Source organism: Dermacentor andersoni, chromosome 9 (genome assembly GCF_023375885.2).
Source record: "Dermacentor andersoni chromosome 9, qqDerAnde1_hic_scaffold, whole genome shotgun sequence".
Lineage (NCBI taxonomy): Eukaryota > Metazoa > Arthropoda > Arachnida > Ixodida > Ixodidae > Dermacentor > Dermacentor andersoni.
The window spans coordinates 137,847,511-137,870,450 of NC_092822.1; the positions used below are offsets into that span (position 1 = coordinate 137,847,511).

The 22,940-nt window shown below is 48.8% G+C and overlaps 1 protein-coding gene across 2 annotated transcripts in view; it reads left to right on the forward strand.

The window, feature by feature from the left end:
* Positions 1-21,222, forward strand: part of LOC126529770 (26S proteasome non-ATPase regulatory subunit 13-like) — a 199,400-nt gene extending 178,178 nt beyond the window's left edge. Inside the window, exons 11-12 of one of the 2 annotated variants that reach the window (XM_055070023.2) lie at positions 7,950-8,066; positions 11,533-11,694. In XM_055070023.2, coding sequence (XP_054925998.1) covers positions 7,950-8,066; positions 11,533-11,679 — 264 coding nt within the window. In that variant the 3' untranslated portion in view covers positions 11,680-11,694. Of the gene's footprint in view, positions 1-7,949; positions 8,067-11,532; positions 11,695-21,074 lie in introns of those variants that run through there. The other variant, XM_050177280.3, reaches the window with a different exon arrangement.
* The last annotated feature ends 1,718 nt before the right edge of the window (positions 21,223-22,940 follow it).

A 22,940-nucleotide genomic window follows, 5' to 3' on the forward strand; every position in this document is an offset into this window, starting at 1 on the left:
GGGCCTACGTCATCTACGAAGTCGCCGTTACTCGGCACGGGTCTCCGCTCGCCATTGCCGGCTTGCTGGGTCCCTGCCTTTCGAGCGCCCCGAGGACCTGCTGGACGGCCCAGAGCTGTTCGTCTCAGTTGTAGCTCCTCGCGGCTGCCTCAAGCTGTGGTGGGAGCGTTCTTGATTTTGCCTCTTCTGGATTTTTAACGCAATCCCACAAGATGTGCATGTAATCTGCCGTCTCCCTCCGGCAGACTCTGCACTTATCGGTCAGATATGTCTCGGGGGTACATGAGATGCATCAGTCTCAGGCTGGGTAGCGATCCGGTCTGGAGCTGTCTCAGTAGTATTTATTTATTTCCTCAAAGGTCTCTGTTGAGACATTACTTGAGGGAGTGGGGAGTTAGTGACAAAGATAGATACTACAAATTACAAAGGGATATTTCCGATGAGTCGCTTGAATGCAAGTGGGTGGATGATAGTGGCAACTTCGGCGGGCAGGCCATTCCAGTCTCGTGTCGTGCGCAGAAAAAATTATTGCTGAAAAGTAACGGTATGGGCTTGCGGGGGATATACTGTGTTAGAGTGACTGGTGCGGGCAGTGCGATGTGCTCTTTTTATGTACGGGTTTTCAAAAGGCAAAGAATGAAAAAATTTATTAAAAAGGTTAATACGTGCTATTCTACGGCGTGAGGCTAGAGAGGGTTCCGCTCGACTCAGCCTCGGGTGCGGGGGTGAGAGAGTCCTGCGAGCCAGGCGGTAGGCCTTCGTGATTTCATTCTAATCTGTCACGCGGTCCTTGGTTCTGAACCACGTTGGACGGTCTGTCACCGGGACGTGGTTAGTTAGCGCTCACGTCGCTGCGTGTGCCGTCTCATTGTGGTTCTCATTGCGTTGCTACGCGTCGCCCGCATTCGCCGGGAACCACTTGAGTCTTACTTTTCTGTCTTGTAGTTTGACCGCTCGCAGTAGGCGCTCAGCCTCCCTGCAGATTTGGCCTTTGGCGAAGTTTTGCACCGCCTGTCTCGAGTCGCTCAGCACCGTGTGGCAGTCTGCGTCGGCGATGGCCAGGGCGATGACTACCTCTTCCGCTTGTTCCGCTCCGGCACTTCTCACGCTCGCTGCCGTCCTCGTGGCACCGGTTGATGCCTCTATGACGACCGCTGCAAAGGCGTTCCATTCGTATTCGGCCGCGTCCACGTACCGCGCGTGTTTGTCGTTGGCATGCTGGTCGATGAGAGCCTTTTCCCTCACCACTCTTCTTCCCTTGTTGAACTGAGGATTCATGTTCTTCGGTATGGGGTCGATTCTGGTCTGGCGTCGGACCTCTTCGGGGACGGGGAGCTTCATCTCCACCTTGTTCGAGAATCCTATTCCCAGATCATCCAGTATCTTTCTCCCGGCTTTGGTCTTGGACAGCCACTCCAGTTGAGAGGTGTGTTGTGCTTCAGCTATTTCTTCAAGCGTATTGTGTATCCCGAGTTGTAACAAGCGGGTCGTGCTCGTGGACTCGAACAGGCCCAGCGCTGTCTTGTACGCTCTTCTGATGAGCACGTTGATTTCGTTACGTTCGTGTTGCAGCCATCTGTGGTAGGCTGCAACGTATGTGATGTGGCTGATGATGAAGGATTGGACTAGCCTAATAAGGCTCTCCTCTCTCATGCCAGCCTTCCGGGAAGTGACTCGTTTAAGGAGTCGAATCGCGTTGGCTGCTTTTGCCGTGAAACTGGTGATGGTTTCAATGACCATGCCTAGGATCCTAATTTTGCCGACCTTGGGAATCACGTTGCCAGATTTGGTCACGATTCTGATTTTTTCGTTTTCGCGTTGTCTGGTCTTGCTTCTGCTGTTTTTGGTAGGAGAGAGTATGAGAAGCTCCGATTTGCTCGGCGAACATCTAAGTCCGGTGCCTTCCAGCCGATCTTCTATTCCATCGACGCCGGCTTGCAGCGCGCCCTCGATGTGGGCGTCGCTGCCACCGATCACCCACAGTTGGTGTGCATAGATGGTGTGCCTGACATTTTCGATGTCTGCGAACTTTTCGGCCACTCGGATCATTACCAGGTTGAACAGCATCTGCGAAACGGCCGATCCCTGTGGTGTGCTGGTGCTCCGGAGCTGTTTCCTTTGCCTCTGTAGGTCGCCTGCTCGTAGCTCGGTGGTCCTGTCCGTGAGGAAGTCCTTGATGTAGTTGTAGGATCTTTCACCCAAGTTGAGCGTGGAGACTTGGGACAGAATCGCCGAGGGTTTCACCTTATCGAAGGCACTCTGCAGGTCGAGCCTTAGGATTGCTTTTTTGTCGCGGGCACTGCCGCCATCGTCGATGATTTGGTATTTGAGCTGCAGCATCGCGTCCTGCGTGCTGAGGTGCTGTCTGAAGCCAATCAAAGTGGCCGGGTACAGCCCTTCTCGTTCCAGGTAGTCTTGCCACCTGTTGAGCAGGACGTGCTCCAGCACCTTGCCCACGCAGGACGTGAGCGAGATGGGTTATCTGTGTCCGGCGGCTTCCCCGGCTTGGGGATCAGGATGGTCTTGGCTGTCTTCCACAGATTTGGCAGTGCGCCCGCTCTCCAGCACTTGTTGTAGTATTTTGCGAGCTTTTCAATCGAGTCGTCGTCGAGGTTCTTGAGCGCCTTGTTCGTGACGAAGTCCAGGCTGGCTGGCGACCGGCTGTTGAGGTCGTGCAGGGCCGCGCGTACCTCCTCGACGTCGACGTCACGATCGAGCTTCGCGTTAGGCAGGCCGCTGTACGGCGCGTGTCGTTCGGTGGGTGTAGTCGGCAGGTATTTGTCGTTAATGCGCCTGATGACTTCGTCGGCGCCGTGTACCGAGACTGGCTGATGTATGAGCCTGGCGAGTCTGTCCCTTTGGTGCAACTCGGTCTTGGTTTAGTCGAGCAGGTGCCGCAGCAGGTTCTATGTCTTCCCGCTGTGCATCTGCCCGTCTGCCGCGTTGCAAATTTTGTTCCACTGTTGCGTGCAGAGCGCGCGGCAGTGATCCTCGATCGCTCGGTTTAGCTCCGCCACCTTCTTTCTGAGTCTGCAGTTAAGCCATTGTTTCTTCCAGCGATTGAGTATTGACTGTTTGGCTTCGATGAGATGTGCAAGCCGGCTGTCTACTTTATCGATCTCCGCGCCCGTTTCAATTTTTTTGGTCGCGTCGCATACTCTCTTGGTGATTTCGGCCGTCCACAAGTCGATGTCTTCGATCTTGTCGTCACCGTCGCTCTTCTGGCTTCTGGCGTCTCGAAAGGCATCCTAGTCTATCCATCTGTGTGTTTTGATGCTGGTGTTGTTGTGTTCCGGTATGCCGATTTCCACGATGGTGTGGTCGCTGCCAAGGTTGGTCCCCTTGTTTCTCCAGGTGATCGCTGTTGTTGACGAACGTGAGGCCCGGAGTGGTGTCCCGGGACACGGAGTTACCAATTCTCGTCGGGTGTGTCGGGTCCATGATGAGGGTGAAGTCGAGTTCCGTGGCGTCTTGGTACAGGTCGCGGCCCTTTGCTGTGTACTTGTTGTAGCCCCAGGCAGGGTTCATCACGTTGAAGTCTCCGCACGCGATCAGCGTGCTGTGGCCCGCTGCGGTGCTGGCTCTCGACAAACGTCAGTCCCTTCCTGACCAGGGTGCACAGGCCTCTCCCGTTGGGCGATCCCTTGTGCACTGCGGTGCGGCAGTTAGTGTTTCTTGTAATAGTATAATGTCCGGCTTGCGCGGCATGTGCGATGTGCTGTTAGATGACTGCCTTCTTCCAAAGCCACGACAGTTCCACTGCCACACTGTTACACTTGCTGCTGCTGGTGTTGCGCTGGCGGCTGTGATTGTGTTGGTGTGTACGGGGTTCCCTGGTTGGGTGGATGTTGCGTGAAGAGGGGCGCAAACGTCGCGTGGCTTACCATCGGCTGTAGGGTCGCCTTTTCAATGTAGGCGAATCTGTTTGAGTTCTTGGCTTGGTAGGTCTCTATTGTTTGTTTCAATGCTGTCACTGTTGCGATGTTTGCTGTGATTAGCTGTTCGAGTTTGGTGAATGTCGTTTCGAATTTCGCTTTGAGGCTGTCAATGCGATCGTTTTCTGTTTGCTTGCACGTGGTCTCGACGACTCGCTTCTTCGGTGCCGGTTCCTCTATGGCTGTCTCCTGCATGTTTGTGGTTGTTTCCTCGGTCTTGCTTGTGCTTGGCGTGGGTCTCTGTAGAGGCTCGTTGTTGCGTAGCAGCAACTGACGGATCTCGGCGATCTCTCTCGTGAGGTTGTTGATGGTCACTCGCAACGCCGCGTTTTCTTGTCTTAGGGTCTCATTTGCTTCACGCACCTTGTTCATTGATTTTCTACTCAATCCTTATATTGTTCCGTTTCACTGCGTCGACCCAGCTCACTCGCTCACGGGATGGTGACCTTTTGCTGCTGAGGCTTCTCTTGCAGCAGCTGCTGTCTCTGGATTTAGGCGCGCGGTTCTCCGATGGGGTCCTTGACTTTCGCGCATCTGGCGGCTTGTCAAGTGGCCGGAAATCACACTCCAACAGCAGCTGGCGTTCAGCTTGTCGGTGCTCCCATTGTCGCTTGCACACTACGTAGGGGATCTTGTATTTCGCCTTGCACGGTCGGTCTCCGGTCGGATGTTCGTCCCCACACAACTTACATTTTGGGGGACAGCAATGGTTTTCTATAGGGTTCGCGAGTCTGCAGGCCAGGCACGTCTTGATTGTGGGGGTCGGTCACACGTCCTTGCGGTGTCCCACTCGGCCGCACTGCTGGCAAACATCGATCTGTTTCCTGTAGAAGCGGCACGGTATCGTGGTGACTCTGTATCGGACGAAGTTCGGTACCTTGGGTCCCTAGAACACCACGATCGCAGTGGTCGTGCTTCCAATCCTTTTTGCGCCCACTGCTAGCGGGTTCCTCTCGTTGACGATGTTTCTATCTAGCTCGTTGGTGCTCGCATCTATGGGGAGGCCTCTGATGACGCCCTTTACGGTGTCGTGAGGTGCCGTGCGATATGCACTGACCTCGTAGGGTTTGCCTTGAATAGAAATTTGCTGGATTTTAGCGTACCTTGCCGCATTGTCTTCGTTCAGTGTACTGACGACCATGATGTTCTGTTGCGTTTTGGGGCAGATGGTGTCCGCGGCGCTTTCCTCGCTCGTGATTTTGGCCGCAGCGATGGTAGTGGTGCCACTCTTGACGATGTCCAGTCCCCCTCGGGGTCTGACAACTATCTTGCTTTCTTCTAGTGGCATGGCTGGCATGCGTGCTGCCTTGATGACCGAGGCTGTGACGTTCTTGTTGAATTTCGACCTCGTGCTTGTTTGACTCCCACCGGGTCCATCAGGCTTGCCGGTGGCGGGGCTCCACTGGCGCAGCCTCGACATGCGTTCCCCCACGAGCGTCCATCCGGCATCGTTGTGGTATTCCTCGGGTGATATCTCTTTTCCTTGAAGTTGAACGCACGTGTGATTGTCCACGATCATTGTTGTTTGAGCGGGCGCCTCCATCTCAGAGCTGACGAGCGGCAACCACTGAGGAGTACGGCAGGCCTCTGTTGGTGCGACGGTGTTGGGCCTAGCGTCCGCGGAACCTGCCTAAGCCTAGCAATCCTTCGCACGGCGGCAGTAGAAGTAGTCACAAAATGTGGCAAAGAAAAACGCACCTCTGCGGTCGGCTGGTATCGGTAGATGCTGCTCGCCTTCACAGACACATTGGTGCAAGCAAAACTTTGGTTCAAGGTAATTAGCTCTGCATAATTGGCTAGCAATCACGGAACCGATCTATGAATAGGTACGAGTGCTTCTTCTTCATCATCGTCCTCCTAGCGCTTTGAGATGCTGTCGTTGAGACACTGTGCCTCTGGTTGCAGCGTCTGTCATCAGAGGCAGTGGCAGGCACTGCATAGAGTTCCGAACATGTTGGTTGAGGAAGTGGCACACAAAGTACCGGTTGGTTTCCGCGTATGGGTAAGGCATGGTGGTAAAGGGGAGCACCCCCCATAGCAGAGTGCAATATAGTGCCACAAATAACCTCCTCCCAATGCATGCTTAACATATTCTTGAATAGTAAACGGGGTTGGTTCTTCATAATTTGGTTCCTCTTCTTGGTTAGTTCTTCTTCATTATCTAATAACAGCAAACATTTCAGCAGCGCAATTTTAGGTATATGTGCATCAGACTTTCTGTTCGAAGTGTTAGTTTGAAGAGTATGAAGGGTGCTTAACAATTTTTGTCCTCTGATTTCTGTGTTGTGGTTACCCATCGTGCTAATTAAATGTGCAGACAAAATTTGCAGACAAACCGGAGTCAGCATGGAGGCCTAGGCACCTTCCTCGTTCGCTTGCTTCGCAGCTTCAGACAAACACCGCTAATTTCACAAGCTGGCCAGTTACGCCTGCACGTAAAAGGCGTAAATATATAGTAATTTAAATCACATTAAGACAAGCTACACAGCTCTGCTGCTGTCACCGGAGAGACCTGTTGGACCAAATCTGGTAACAGCATCACAGTGTTGCTTGTGCATGCTCCGACAGCTGCCATAATTTCCAGTGGGCCTCTTCGATTATTTGTTCCTGACAGCAATGTTGCCATATTTTTTGGGGGTGGGTTACTAAACTGGCACCAAGATGTTGCTAAATTTCCTCTAAATTTTGCTTCAACATTGCAAAAATTGCCACTAATGCTGTCAACTGAATTTTAATTTGCATGGCATTTTGAAGAACTATTGGAACATAAGCTAGCATGGTGTAAATAAGCTACCGAAGTGTTTCACATTTGTCTAGTCTCCATGCAGGTGCAGAATCAACAGTAAATTTACTGTTGGGATGTATAGAGCTTTTAGTTTACAAATATGTCTATGCAACAACGCATGAGGCAAGCTGAAATTTTGTGTTTACCTTCAGATTGTAGAGTTACCAATGCAGGACAATTAAAACAAACACAGGCAGCCTGTGTCTCATAACACGAATATTAAAAAGGCTCTTGGACCATATTGTACCAGCAAATTTTGTAGTTATTGGCGCTCATGAAATACCATTTCTTGGACATGGGCTTGGTCGTATGTTAACACGATCATCACAGTTACGTGATTGTTATGTAGGTTCTTGGGCAGTCTGCCGTTGCAGGTCAAATACTAAGCATCTGTCCCTTGATGCACCTGAAGTCTTCGTGCAGTATTGATTCGTCAAAAAGCTGTGAAGAACAGATGCCATGCATTGAGATTCACATGAACGAGCCCAGCTACTCCGATACGTACACTTTTCTACAGTCGATGTGTGTGGTTATGCCTTTGTGGCATTGTAAATCTCACCGTACACTTTATTGCAATTAGTTTTGGCGAATTATTTTACTGCTGCGATTGTTCACCAATCAAACATGTTCAGGCAACTTGGACCGCTTACTTGGTAATTTCTGAATGACAAAGTGCATCTTAGAAAGCCATTTTCTAAGCAACTTTCTTAACTTCGAAGTCACTAATATTTGCCGGTTGTTGCTAAACATAATTGTGGTCTCTAATAGAAATATTTGTCGCAACAGACAGAAAGTTGCGAAATCTAGCAACGAAATTGCTAAAATAACAGCACTGCCTGACAGTTGCCTGAACTGGTGCTTTGAGCTAATGAACATTGCATATGCTGAATCTTGGGCAGTCCTGGACGGTCCAGGATGGCAAATCAAGAGACCCAGTGGCTTTAGCCTGTGGAAAAAAACGGGGTGGGGGGGGGGGGGGTTGCACATATGGAAATTGTTCTGAAATGGGTGGGGGGCGAGGCAGGCAGGTGCTGTTCCACATCATTTCATGCCATGTACACAAGAATTCTTTCTGGGGTGCACATGCTCAATGTGTCATTTGTTCTGCTCACCTATCACCTGCGGAGAGTTGCCTGTGTTGCTTTTGACCTGTGTCGTATGACCGTTCTCATTGAAGCGAGGCCACAACGTGTTTGGTGATGTCTGACCACCATTGACATGTGATGCAGGTGGAGGTGCTGGTGATGAAAGCTCTGTCCCTGGGCCTAGTGCGAGGCACCATTGACCAGGTGGATGGACAGGTGCACATGCAGTGGGTGCAGCCACGGGTGCTCTCACGCGACCAGGTAAGGGTTTGAAGCAAGGTTTGGGTACGGGCTAGTTGGTATTCCATGGTATCAATCGTCACTTACAGCGCATACGTAGACGAGGGACAAAAAAAGTACAACGAAGACAAGCGCTGACTTCCAACTGATTTTTATTTTGGGAAAGAAACATATATATATATGTATATGTATACTGCGACACCAAGACAAATGTGCCCCCTACAAAGCATCAACCCGACATGAGTATGCATTCAAAATTCATTACCTAAGATGAACGAGAGCACATGTGCAACCTCAGAAAAACCAGTTCTTTGTCTGTTAATGCTATTGATGGCTTGCTAACTGAGTCACCATCGGCAATCGCTGCTGCTATAATGATGTCTTCGTCGTCCTTTTTTTGTCCCTTGTCTATGTATGCGTTGTAAGTGATGATTGATACCAGGTAAGGGTGTCTGTGGAAGGTCTGTCGCCTTCTCAACAGCATACTGCATGCACATATGCTTGCATGCAACATGGTCAATCAGTATATATTCGTTGTCATAACATCGCTACAGATAGACAAAATTACAGTTGTCGGCCGAATTTTATGTCTTGGCGTATACTGGAAAATAGCCAGAAAGGTGCACAGCACGAAAACCCTTTGTGTAGACAAAAAAAAACTTATAGGTTACTTGCATGAATTTGTACGAGTCATGTCGATTGGCGACTAACAGCGTGAGGCTGACACGGCAAGACTGGCGTTTATTGTCGCATGCTCTTCTTTATACTCATCGGTCTGGCCAGAGTGCCCAGACCACATAATTAATCAATCAATTTTTATTTCGGACATAAATGCAATGTTGTAGGTATGTCCACGAGACAGGGCAAAAGGAAACGTATGTTTCCTGACAAGGCCTTCGCCTTCGTTCCTTTTCACGAAATGTATTTCACACCACAATCACTGTCTTCTTTTTCTCTGTGTCCCTTCTCACGAAATTTATTTCGCGCCACAATCAAGTATACCTAGGAAAGGGACAGAAAAAGAATTTCTGCCCTTTTCACGAAACGTATTTCCTGCCACAATCAAGTATACCTAAGAAATTGAGCCACATCTACTGCCGGTGCCCATACTGTAAAATGGGACTATGAGGGTTCGCCGTCAATCCTCCATGCCTGCAGCGAGGTGAATGCCCTTGTGATATTACCTACTACCTCGACATGACGACGATGACAGGAATGCGCCCTAAGTGTTCATATAAATGCTCTCGCAGTAATATAGTAAGAGTGTCTGGCAACTGAAGAGTGTCTGGCAACTGAAGAGTGTCGTGGCCCATTCCATTCCGCAATAGAAGAAAAAAAAAATTATGGAGTTTTACGTGCCAAAACCACTTTCTGATTATGAGGCATGCCGTAGTGGGGGACTCCGGAAATTTTGACCACCTGGGGTGCTTTAACAGGCACCTAAATTTAAGTACACGGGTGTTTTCGCATTTCGCCCCCATTGAAATGCTGCCGCCATGGCCGGGATTCGATCCCGCGACCTCGTGCTCAGCAGCCTAACATCATAGCCACTGAGCAACCACGGCGGGTCAAAAGAAGAAGTAACCAAATCAAACTTTCACCATGCGATGATTCGCTGCGCCACGTCTTTTTCTTTTTCTTTTTTTTTTGTGGGGCGGGGCACCGAAATAAAAGAAATGTAAACAACAGCATGTTGGCCACATTCGAATGTCTGCTTTAGGCACCTAATGTCGCTACTGAAGGAATATCGAAGAAAACGTGGGACGCTTGGTACACAAAGAACCATATGCATGCTGCTCATTATCCTACACTGGCGAGACAAAAGACTTTCCGGAGAGGTTGCGATAACATCAAAATGAAGGTGATGCCCTCAACCGAATGCGTTACAATCCGCCGAGTCCCTGCAGTGGCGACATCGAGCGACCATTGCTTCTTTTTCTCATCAGCTAGCCAGAAAGCATCAAAAACTCTGCGAGGCCAAAATCCACTTGGCCAGAGAAAAACGAACACGCACCAAAGTGCGCTGCGCGGTTGTCAGGGCAACACGTGAAAAACGCATGACCTCTGGCTGGCTCTGGCAGCCCGCGGTTAGTGAGAACAAGAAAAATTAAAGAGGCTCAATGTGTCCTCACAAGTCAGAGTAGAAAAAATAAATAAGAATGTAGTTATTTTTGCTGGCTTTATATTGGGAGCGAGGACTTACAGAGTCGCCATCTGTCGGAAGTGCCTCCCTTGCATAGTATGAGGGATCACACGGCGCACTCCTCATTGGTTCGGCTTACGGCACTCAGTAAAAACACCATGCGGCAGCCCTCCTGGACAGTTCTGTAAGTACTCTCAAAATGGAGGAAGTTTCTTGCTGTCGAAATAATAACCTTGGGCAAACTGAAAGCACAGAATCGTTTACAGACTGTCTGTTTACCAAACACATACAGTGAACGCCACTGCTCGCGATCGCCGCAATGGAGTCTCCCGGACCTGCTTTTTGCATGAAAGGTAGGCAAACACTGAGAGAAAACTGTGAAATATGTTCTTATTGTGGGCTGTCTGTATAACCAAATGGAGCATAACAGAATGAAGCCTCAATGCAGCGATCACAGGGGTTTGCAGCAGATGACTGGGCGTCTGCATGCATTTCCGTGCACAATGTTTCGCTTTCGCTGTGAGCACGTTGTCGCACCGTGCCGTGAGCTTTAGGCAGCAGAATATGAGCATTTGACAGTGCACAAGCGACCATTGTTACGTGGATGCTATTAGACCTGTTCAGAAATAATTTTGTTATAGAGACTTCGACGCCTACGGCGACTGTGATGTGCCGTCGCGACGATTTACCTTTATTTTATTTTTTTCTAAATTCTTGAATGTTTCAATATTATTCTCAAGTTGTGTCGCACTGAATCTTTACCAGTATTCTGCAGCGTGTGATTTCCCGCTGCGTCTGTATCGTAATCTAGTGCATTAATTCATAACACATACATGACCATATGCCATGTTTCTTTTAATGTTGTTCTTACCGCTCCCTTTCCATTCCAGTGAACTTGCCAGTATCTAGCATCAACAAGTTCATAGACCAAATTCATATGACATTAGCTGGGCAGCAAGCGCAGGCGAGAGTCTCACTGCGCATGTTGCGCTACTCACCGGACATGGCAGTCCCGGCGCCGTAGCAGAAATCTTCCTCGCGTCTGTGCTTGCTGCATACTCGAGTTGTAGCCAATGACTGTTTGCTGGTTCTAAGTTTCGCAAGCCAAGCTTCACGCAGCTTGGCCTGTGGCTACATGTGAATAAGGCTGACAGTTTGTCTGTTAGGGCTCCGTCGCGTACTTCCTGCACCGAACAGTAGCCTACCATGCTCCATGCCTCCAAAGGCAGCCACTACCTAGTATGTAGTGCTTTCAAATGTTGTCAAGCAGACATCCAAGGCGGGAAAGCCTCACCACTTAATCAGAACCACAGTGCAGGTGGGACATTAAGCTTTCGTTTTCAGCTCTCGTCGGCGCTTTTGAAGCAGCCGACGCGGCCGCTGTGTCCACGTGATCCTTCATGCCACGTCACACCGGCGGTGGCGCCAGCTTTTCCACTGGTGGAGCTCGCCTCCAATAGTGTCTCAACATGGATGCTTTGGCGCAGGTGAAAAAATGTTGATATTCTTTTCTGTGACATACATGACGGCACAAATGAACCATCACAACGCTTCATCTCATCGGACCACGCTGCGTGCTTTGTCAACTTGTCTGATAGTATGTTGAGTTGGCTCGTCTCTTCGCATGGTTTCATGTATCACTTTAGAAAAGTCAATGCACCTTTGGCGTCAAATGTTTATGAGAACATTAAACCCACAAAGATCCGAAATCAAAAATCTAAAGCACGACTTTGGAAATGTCAGTTCATCTTTCGCATCAAAAGTTTGTGATCTTTATACTCGTAAAGCTTTGGAATTGAAATCCATGCTCTCCGTAGATTCCGCGGCAATCCCGCTCACCATCAAAACGCCCTTGAAACTGTGCTCAGATGGGGCTCTTTGCATTATGTGACTCCAGGTGCGTGGGCGTTGCCACGAAATCCAGCCAGAGTTCACAATCTTCGTGCCGAAATGTCTTTTTCGAGCGTGTAAAATACATTCTAGACAAAATCCAGAATGATTTCCTGCGCCAGGGGTTGTTTTGGTCGGCGGTGCATGACAGCATGAATAAGTTTAGGGAGGAGGGCTGACGCCCCATAACCCCCACCCCCGTGGCTACGCCCCTGCTGTGGTTGAGACACTGAGCTGCATTGAGAGAGAGCAGTTCTTCTCTGCTGTACATCTTTACTTAATGGCTGCATGCGATTACATTCGCCCCAAATTCCCGCTAGAAGACGTCAATCTCAAGATGGCTGAAGTTGCTCAAGTACAAACTCTGGAAATTGCTTCATTCAACAGCACACATCATTTTATTATGGCGTTCCCTGCTATCCTACTCCAGCAGAGTGGCGAATCAAAAGAAGAAGGAATCGACGCACTTGAAGTCAAGTTTGCCGACTTGCAAGCATATCAGGTTCCAGCCGACATTGAATGAGTCAAGGCGCGACGTACAGTGGTCACAATTAGGAAGCTTTCGAAATGTCAACAGATCGCTCAGGTTCCACAGAATTTCAATGGTTATACTGGGTATTCGCTCCATACCCCACAGCAATGCTGAATGTGAGAAAATATTCAGCACTGTGAATGAAACTCTAACAGAATTTTGCTAATCTGTGTGTGAGAAAACACTCGAAAGTCTGCTGATGGTCAAGAAGCAGCAGAGTGGTACTTACTTTGAGCAAACCTACACGGAGAAGTTTCTGAAGCAGGGAAAGTCAGCAACAGCAAAATCATTGCAAAAATAAATTGTGCCCCAGTGTAGTTTTTGCTCTTTACTCTCCAAGACACGGATTTCACTTGCGGTTGTGAAAACGTGAGTAAGCTTGTCAAAAGAGGTAAATCCTTTAAAAAATAACTATTGGGTGGATGCCTCATTTTCTCTTAAATTGTCAAACAAAGGTACAATGTTTGGTAACGAGTAAAGTACAGTAAATTGAACAAAAGCACAAAATAGAATTAAACATATCGAAAAAAAAAAGAACTTGTTGCTAATTAATATTGGGGGAAAACATTTCAGAGTATCTGTATCGGAACAAAACCAACAAAATCTCATCGAACTGCTCTAGGGGCACAATCGGTGGTGCAAGCTATGCTTCTTGGCCAGCCTTGCCACACACAATGAGGCTGCTGTAGAGTTGCAGTGGATTCACGCAAGTTTCCAGTGTTGAAGCATAGGACAGCTTCTGCAACAGCACGACAAAGGGTGAATTATGCTGTTCTTTTGAACTCCCAAGTTCCGAGTCTTGCCTAGCTGACACCTGTGGAGCAGAATTTTCTCACACTGGTGGCATTGCTTTTGCCACGTTTTTTGGCAAGTTGTAGTGGTTCTCCCTTGACTCGCGCAGCGTTGTGGCACTGCCGCAAATTTCCTACAGTGTGAACCATAGGTTGCAATCTGAACATCCATCAGTGGACGTGACATGCCTGTACGTTGCCATCACCACCTTCTGCATTGTGTCATTGTTGTCATCATGACACAACCGTAATATGTGCTCACTCTGGTGATGAGCTCATTTGTTAACCAGCTTGTTCCACCAACCTCCCCTCACATATCTGCATCTGAACTAAATTTTGCAATGCATGCACATTTGAATGTGGTACCCACAGTCCTCCTTTTGCACATCGATGAACCTGTGAAGAAGAGACTTTTGCTTCTTGAAGAGAAGTAAAAGTCCGGCTGATACCATCACACAAGGTGGTTGTGTTCCTTCTCACTGTAGGGTAAGGTATGAGGCCAGCTTTGCTGGCAGTGTTTTTATGGCACTGTTGCATTGCCTTCCACTGAGTGTAGCATTCAGAATTGGGCTCCACAGCCTAAGCCAATGTTCCACATACTAGTTTGTTGCATACCTGGTAAACAGCTCTATCAGTATACCCATGCCTATGTACAAGCAATGACACCGGGTCATCCTAGTACTACTATCATAGCACAGTGCCATGTTTCCTTTGTGAATTGTCATACAGTGAGGTCACAACTTGTGCACGCTGGCTCATACTGACCTCACATGGAAGCAGGTGCCAGAGCCCATTTCAAGTGTCACTGGAACGTGCCATGATGGGTATCTTATGGCTGGAAATCGCCACAACTTCACCACACAGCCAGGAGGTTAATGTTGAAATGATGGCAAATTTTAGCATTGTCAGCTCTAGAAGAGCTCCATTCGGCTGTGATCTGAGTCGCATGTCGCGCACAGCAGTCAGTTTCACTGCCAGGCCATAGTCACTGTCGCCCTGCGCAAGTTGTACTTGCCCGCTGCACATTCCATATCGCAGAACTCTGAAGAAACATGACCGAGTCCATGATCACGTACATTGCTTACAGTTGCAAAAATCTCAATCTTCCCTGTTGTTGCCAGTATGGAAGACGGTTGTTTTTCTGCATGCACATGCTTTGCACTCATCATCTTCAACAACAGTACCAGTGCCGATCCTAATGCCATGCTCACTGTCCGGGGAAGCGTGCATAGTGATGGTGTTATGCAACACCACAGCCTCAGCACTTCGCTGCTCATTGTCGTTAACATGATGCTACAATGGAGCATCAATTGCACACTTTCTGGCGCTTGACACACCGTGTATGAAGGAATGGTGCATTTAGCTTAGTGTGCTGCCTCATTTGCTTATACTGTACGTACCATAAATCACAGTCAGTGCCTGCCTTGTCACTTTTAAGCATGTGCTGTTCGTTCATACGTGGCACATGAGAGAGCTTGCAAAGTGGGCATGCCACATGCTTTTCTTTTTTTCATAATTCGTGAGCTTTCTTTACAATGCAGAAAAAAAGATGACGTGAGAAGTAGGAAGTTAGAACCTGGGGAGTTAAGTTTCCTATAACACTGCAACTTTCTCATCGGAAGCTTTACTCTATAGTTAATACTTGGTTACTTCGCCGAGTATTTCTGCAATTAAGGGGGACGCGGCCTTTCAAAACGGAAAAATCACGAAAATGTTGATTTTTGGAAAACCACATATTCGGGCAGTATGTCTTATAACCTACCATTTCTGTAAATATCAACGTCTAATTCATCGCGAAACTATTTCAAATAAAGTTAATAACGAGCCGCGGCAGCCCTCGAGTGGCGACCGAGTGCTCAAAATACCCCTAGTTGGCGTCAACGCCATTTCTCCACCGCTCCCCCTAGTGCCGCCATTTTGGTGTTGTTTTGTTCATGCATTCTTGTGCTATTTTTTCCTGCCACCCGTGGTGGCGGCGGCAATGCGGGAGAGGTGTAAATCGCTCATGATTGGAGGGCTCGCGAGAGCTTTCAACTTTCCCGTGGCTGAGACGCGAAGCAGAAATTGGGCGAAGTGCGCGCTCCTCAAGGACGCGGGGAACCCGCAACTCCCATTGCCTGCTGCGTGCGATGTCGTAGTGATCTCCTGCATAATACATCCTGCCGTCGTCTGCTTTGACTCCTCCATTGCTGGTGCCCTTTGTGTGTTCCACTTGCCATCGTCTATCTCTTCAGCTGTTCGCATATTCTCAAAGTTTCTACTGTCTTAATGAGACCGTTGTTGTGTTTAGCCTGCCGATTGTTGTGCAGTCGATTGAAGATTGTTGTGTGGTGTTGTGTGTGTTTGGGCCACGATGCGCCCAAAAAAACTCAAGATACTACATGCGTTCGGTGCAAGGAAGCATTCTATGAAGCTCGTCCACATGGCGAAGCTCTCTGCTGACCCGTGCGCTGACGGTGACCGCACCGATAATTCCTGTGGGGCAGCTTCTGTTTCATCTACGCAAGAGCATGGTTGCGTTGACTCTTCTAGCAATGTGACTCCTGCTCCACTGGCTCAAGAATTTGTCGTGACAAGTGCGCCTGGTGTCTCGTGCTCATTGACAGCGGCTTTCACATCCTCTCTTTCATCTGCCTCGAACAGTGTGATGGCGTCGTCCGCTGTGCACTTGAAAACACGTTTCCTGATGTGTGAGGAGAAAGAGGCGATGGATAAAAAACGCGCTGCTGTGCAACGAGGACTTGGCACTATGTCAGCGACTGAGCGAAAATTTCAAGCAATGGAGCGCAATCCTGAAGCTGCCACCGCTACAAGTAAAGGCGAAAAATTTCTCCTTGTGCAAATGGATGCCCTAGCGACCTGCTATCCAGGACCCCGTGCCAGCAGTGCTTCGCGACTGGGATGAAGGTTCAAGGAGGCACCCAACTTGAACTTGAAACAAAGCTTGAGCTGCTATGTTTACATTGTGGAGTAGTTGCAAGCTCGTGCAGTTCTGCCAGGATGACTCAATTGCCTTTAATGTGAATCTAAGAACCATTGTGGCAACAAAACAGATAGGGAAGGGACAAAACAGCCCTCCATGACTTTTGGGCAGCGATGAACATGTCCCATCGTGGCCTGCATCATAAAACTTTTCAGAAGCACTTGAAGAAATTTGGGGAACTACTGACACAGTGCATAGACAAGTTCTTTGCAGAATCTGCTTCTGCTGTGAAAACCACCCACAAGGAAATGGATCCATATTTCAGCAGGGATATAACAGTAAACTTTGATGGAACATGGCACAAGTGTGGCCACACGTACCATATTGGAGTTGGTGCAATAATTGAATATCATACGGGCCTCATCTTGGACACCATTGTTTTATCGAACCAGTGCTTTGGTTGCCACATAGGACCAAAGCCTGGAGGCTATGCAAGCTGGCAGGAGGATCATGCGTGGCAGAAAAACACTGACTCTTAAGTCTGGGAGGATGGAGGTTGAGGCAGCTGTCATCCTTTTCTCATGTTCGGTGACAAAGCACAACCTTCGTTACACAATGCTCATGTCTGATGGAGACAGTGCCACCTTCTCTGCCCTTGTGCCAGAAAATGTTTATGGACTGGTCCCCATCCCCATTTCGAAAGGAGAATGCCTGAACCAAGACCAGAAGAGGATGGGGACAGCACTGCGCAACCATGTGCAGAAAAGTGACAAGGCTTTAGGAGGGAAGGGCAGGCTGACAAAGGCCCTCATCGACAAGTTGACCAACTAAAGTCAAACCCGACTATGTCGAACCCGTTTACATAGAATTATTCTATATATCGAACAATTTCCGGATACGGTGTAGTTACAATGAGTATATATAGCAAAAATTACGCTTACATTGAACAAAAATAGCAGCGACTCCCGATATATAGAACGTCAAGCAGCGGAAAAGTGCCCCCAGAAGTTGGCTTTCCCTCACAGTGTCTGGGAAGCTCGGCAGTGCGCTCTATCCAACCGCTCTTCCTACCGTGACCGCGCTGCCTCGCACGAGCTGCCGACACTACCCCTGCAAAAAATGATCCTGGCCCACCCGCAGCGCTTGCTCAGAATCAGAGGCTCTTGTGCCAAGGGCTGTAACTCGACGGCCCTCAACAAGCTGAGTGGACAGGCTAGTAATGTCCTAAGACTTTTAGCCTGCGTCTCAAATCGGAGAGGCGGTCTCAAAGACAAAAATTTGCTCAGAGCTTATCAAGCATTCTTCCTGAGTCATGTTATCTACATCGCGCCGTACCTTAATTGGGGTAAAGCGGAAAAGGCCAAGCTCAACTCCCTAATCGGAACCGGCCTCAAGCGCATGCTCGGCCTTCCGCAGTCCACAAGCACTGAGAAGCTGCTGGAGCTAGGACTCCATAACACCATCGATGAGCTAATAGAGGCTCACGCAGCGGGTCAAATAATGCAACTTTCATCCACTAAGCCAGTGATCAAGATTTTAGAAGAAGCAGGAATCGAACCCAGACATGAACCGGCGACCAAAGTTAGCTTGACCCGGGAAACCAGAACTCGCATCATGGTTGACCCCGTTCCGCGAAACATCCACCCAGTGCATAACGAGGGTAGGAGATTCGCCAGAGCCAAGTCCATCCTTAAAAAGATAAATCAGTAAAAACTAGATGCCCTCTTTGTCGATGCTGCCAGATATGACAGTGGGGATAAGTTCGCTGTCTCGGTTGTAGACGCGGCAGGCAACCTGGTCAATGCAGCCTCTGTTTATACGAAGTTTGCCCATGTGGTGGAGGAAGCGGCGATCGCTCTGGCTTTTCACTGCTCAAAAGTTCCCGCTATCGTCTTCTCGGACTCGCGCACGGCGGTTAGATCCTTCTCGTCCGATCTCTTATCTGAACAGGCGAACAGTATTTTGATTAAAGCACTTCAAAGGACTAGGGAAAGCAGCGAAGGAGAAAACCACATCTCGTGGTTCCCAGCCCATCTGGATAGCTCTACTAACCCGCTTGGATGTAATCCTAACAAGCAGGCCCACCGGAGAGCGCGCGATTTCACGTACCGCGCTGTTGCGGGTAGCCAGGCTTCTAACGAGGTCAACATCCACAAAGATCCATTGTGGACTTTCCATGAAATTGTTTCCCATTATCGACTGGGCAGGAGGACATTTCCACCCCCTCACCCTGAATTGAACAAACCTCAGGCTAGCACACTCGGACTTCTGCAAACCCGTTCGTATCCCACTCCTCGGTCTCTTAACAGGATAGATCCTGCCCACTCACAGTCGTGCCTCAAATGTGGTCATGACTCATGCTCTTTTGAACACATGCTCTGGCTGTGCCCAACCCTTAACGCCTCTCCACCCATAACGAAAGAACAATGGCAGGAATCTCTCAAGAGCAGCAGTCTCCACAGTCAACTCCAGGCTGTCCAGAGGGCCCACGATATTGCGGCGGAACTTCATCTCGCGGTCCGATCGTGGGCGGCGCCACCGAGTTGATCTTCGAGAGCCTTCGGTTTTAGCTCCCCAAGATCACAGTCCCTCAGGACTCGAATAAAGTTCTTGTCATGTCATGTCATGTCTTGTGCCCTCGTCGTGCAAGATAGCGAAAATGCGAGTTGTCTCGCTGCTTTTCTGGTTCATTGTGTTTGCGCCTTGTGGGCCTTCTCTCCCGCAGTGTTGCCGTGATTAAGTGGCAGAATTCGCCTTTCGTCGTGAAGCTCGAAATCATAAACCAGGTCGAACGTGGTGAGAAGTCGGATGTCCCCGCAACGTGCAAGATTCTGAGGAGCGTTCTCAGCACGATGTTGAAGAATAAGGATGAGATTAGGGCTAAAGCGGTCAAACTCTCGACCCGGTGCCCGTGGCGCCCGACGCGTACGCACAGCTGTGTACAAGTGGTTCATCTGAAATTGCTTCAGCCGTGCCGGCTCCTGCATGCTCGGTGATGACTGTAAATTCTAATGAATGTGACAAAGCCGTTGCCAGTGTTGCCGAAGTTTGGAGCAAGCTGTCAGAATTTCCAGAAGCTGTTGATGAATCAACGATGGACGAGTTTGTGAGTGCAAGTGATGGTGTCGTGACCAGGGGAGAGCCCGAAAACGAAGACTACATTGCCAACATCGTACCAAGCACAAGTGAAAGTAGGCACAATGAGGAAAGCAACGACAGTCCTTTGCCTACATCCTCCGAAGTGATTGGTGCGCTTGTCCAGGGCTTCTGCGCAAATGCGGAAGGTTGCAGCCTCGGCTGCTCAGACTCTTTAGACAATGTGGTAAGTGCGTGCATCGCAAGCAGCGAAATTGCCCAAGCAGAAGAAAATGCAGGACTATTCCGTGCGAAACTAAGCTAGTTTCATCAATAAAGTGATCATATAAATGGTATGTGCTTTTATGACATCCAATTATTTAGCAGGCTTATATTGAATTATGCTCGATATAGAACTGATAGGCGTTTTCTTTTTTCGAGTTCGATATAGCCGGGTTCAACTTTATTTATGAATGGGCCCTACGGAACAATTCCAACGATGTGGCTGCAATGCAGCGTGCAGTGATGGCATCGTACCACCATGTGACATCGACGGACGAGGATCCTCACCACGACTTGTGCCCTGAGGGTGCAGACTCGTGGTGTCATTATAACGCCAGCAAGAGTGATGGTCTATGTTGCAGAAGCACTGCTACCTGTTTGAGAGTGCCTCTCACAGGCATCTCTTCTGCAACGCTGCCAGGGAGCAAAGACTCAGAATGCATCAGAATCATTTTACTCCGTGCTGTGGAGACAGCACTGCATGAGGCAGTTTTCAGATATAATGCTGGCTGCCACAGGGCCACCCAAGAGCTATGTTCATCAGTGGGGCTAACACCTAGCCACCTGGCCATTTAACGGGCAGCCAAGAAAGATTCTCTACACTTGAAAAAGGCCAAGAAGCGATCGCAAGAGAAGGTGGAAAGGCGGCAAAAGACGAGAGTGCCTAAGGGCATCTCCAGTTATGCTGCAGGGTCATTTTAGACCAATATATGTGCTCAAAACTTTCAAAGCTCATTTTCTCAAATTGACTTTTTTTGGCTGGTGAGGCTGCTTGTTCGAGCCATATCTCTGTAACTGTTCATCAGATTTCGAGAAGGTTTTTTTATTGTGGTATCTGAATAAATTTCTGAGGGCAAGACAAGCCCATTTTTTTTTACATATTGTGTCTGTGATTTGTGATATTTAATCAAAATATTATTGATAATATCTTAATCACCAACACTAAATTTGGTGGTCTGCTAAAATTTTTCAGCAAGGAAATTTTAAAAAATGGCTCTGTCTTGGCCTGAGGTATCTATCCATCTGGGAATCATCATAGTGTATTTCACAGTTGCAGCACCTTTTGAAAATTCTACAGGTCTGGAATGAGAAAATCATGTGCACCATTCTGAGAACTTGAGAACCAGTGAACATAACTAATGAAATTTTGTAGTTCTGCTAATGCTTTTGCTATGAGACTATCCTTAAAATTTCATTAAGATTTCTCAATAAACAAATAAGTTGGTATCCGAGGGTAGCCTCCCCCCTTAAGCAGAATAGTGTGAATTGCTCCATATGTGCACAACATGCATTTGGTGGCATACTTTTAAATCCTGGCTAAAGCTTGCTGGGACATCCTGTATACATGCAGTGTGTGTTGCTTTGTGTAGGTGATATTGTGGATGGTTCACAGATTGCAGGCATGAAGAAGCGGCTGGATGCATGGAACGCAGATGTTGCCTCCATGGAGAAGCTGCTAGAGACCAAGGCGCACGAGATCATCTCCATCTGATGGGAACACTGGTGTGGTGTGAATAAAGGATTGCTGTCTTCTGGTTGTAGCCAAATTGTCCATTTTGTACTTCTTGGCAAGGGGTTCCTTACGAGGTACAGTGGAATGAAGGAGGGAACCGTTTCCTAATTGAAGTCTACATAGACAAGGGTTAAATAGTATTTGCAATATTGTTACGAATGATGTTCATTTACAGGGTGAAACGAGGTCCGAGAGGGAAGCTACAGGCCAGGCCCAGCCAGCGCAGAGTACCCGAGATCATGTGCGTGCACCCTACTTCTTCTTTCTCTGCCTCAGTCGCGCAGTGCTGCGACATTTTCCCCGGGGGCAGAGGAAGTTCGCTGAGCGAGTTAAAGGGACCTGTGATGGTACTGCTTGAGTCTGGCCACGTGAACAACTTGCGTCGCACGTGAACGCCGATTACTTGCCGTCACTTTGGCAACGACATAGTTCACATCACTCAAGCGGCTGAGTATAACAAATGGTCTGGTGTAAGTGGCGAGAAACTCTTTTTTGCGAACAGGTGTCCACAACCAAACATAATCACCGGGAGCAAAGCTGACAGGGATATGCCGCGCATCATAGCGAATCTTGCTGTTGCCTTGGGAGGACAACGTGCTAAGATGCGCCAGTCGACGTGCTTCCTCAGCACAACACAGAGTTTGGGCGATGGAAGGATCTTCTTGGCACGATAAAGGTAGAATAGTGTCGAGAAAGCTCTGGGGAGTGCGTGCGTACAACAAAAAGAACGGCGCATATTCAGTAACTTCGTGCTTGGCACTATTATACGCGTACGTTACAAAAGGTAAGACGGCATCCCAATTCTTGTGGTCAGCAGCGACATACATAGATAATATGTTGGTAAGGGTTCGATTCGTCCGCTCCGTGAGGCCATTGGTTTGCGGGTGGTAAGGAGTGGAATGACGATATGCAGAACCACAAAGCCGTAAAAGTTCTTCAACGACGTCGACGGTGAATTGTCGTCCACGGTCACTGATGACAACATGGGGAGCGTCGTGACTGAGTATGGCGTGATGCAACAAAAATGCAGAGACATCTGCTGCAGTGGCAGATGGAAGTGCCGCCGTTTCCGTGTAGCGAGTAAGATAATCTACGCATACTATAATCCAGCGGTAGCCAGCTGACGTCTTTGGGAGCGGGCCAAGCAAGTCGATGCAGACTTCTTCAAACGGTAATGTCGGTGGCCTAACTGATTGTAAATAGCCTGCTGGGGCCATCGTCGTTCGCTTGTGGCGCTGGCAAACAGTACAGTGGGCGAAATACTGTTTCGTTGTTTTCCAGAGCTTGGGCCAGACAAATCTCTGTCTAAATCGGTGTAGTGTGCGTGCAAAGCCAAGGTGCCCGGACGTGATATCGTTATGCATGGAACGAAGGACAGCAGGGCGCAGGTTTTTGGGCACAACTAGAAGCAATGGGGACCATCATCTGAGTAATTTTTTTTGTACAGCAAACCATTACGAAAAGTAAACGGTGTTCCTGCTGGCTCACGTGCAGCTGCCCGTAGGGATCTCAAAGTAGGGTAGCAACGTTGCTCGCTCTCGAAGGTACGCAGGTCTGGAAAGTTGGAAGAGATGGAAACTAGGTAGTCATCGAAGTCATCATCCTCAGCTTTAGTGTGCGGCGAAGGGAGACGGGATAGGCAATCAGCATCCGTGTGACAGCTTCCGCTCTTGTAGTTAACGGAAAAGCTGTACTCTTGAAGGCGCAAAGCCCAGTGGGCCAACCGACCAGATGGGTCACGCAGCC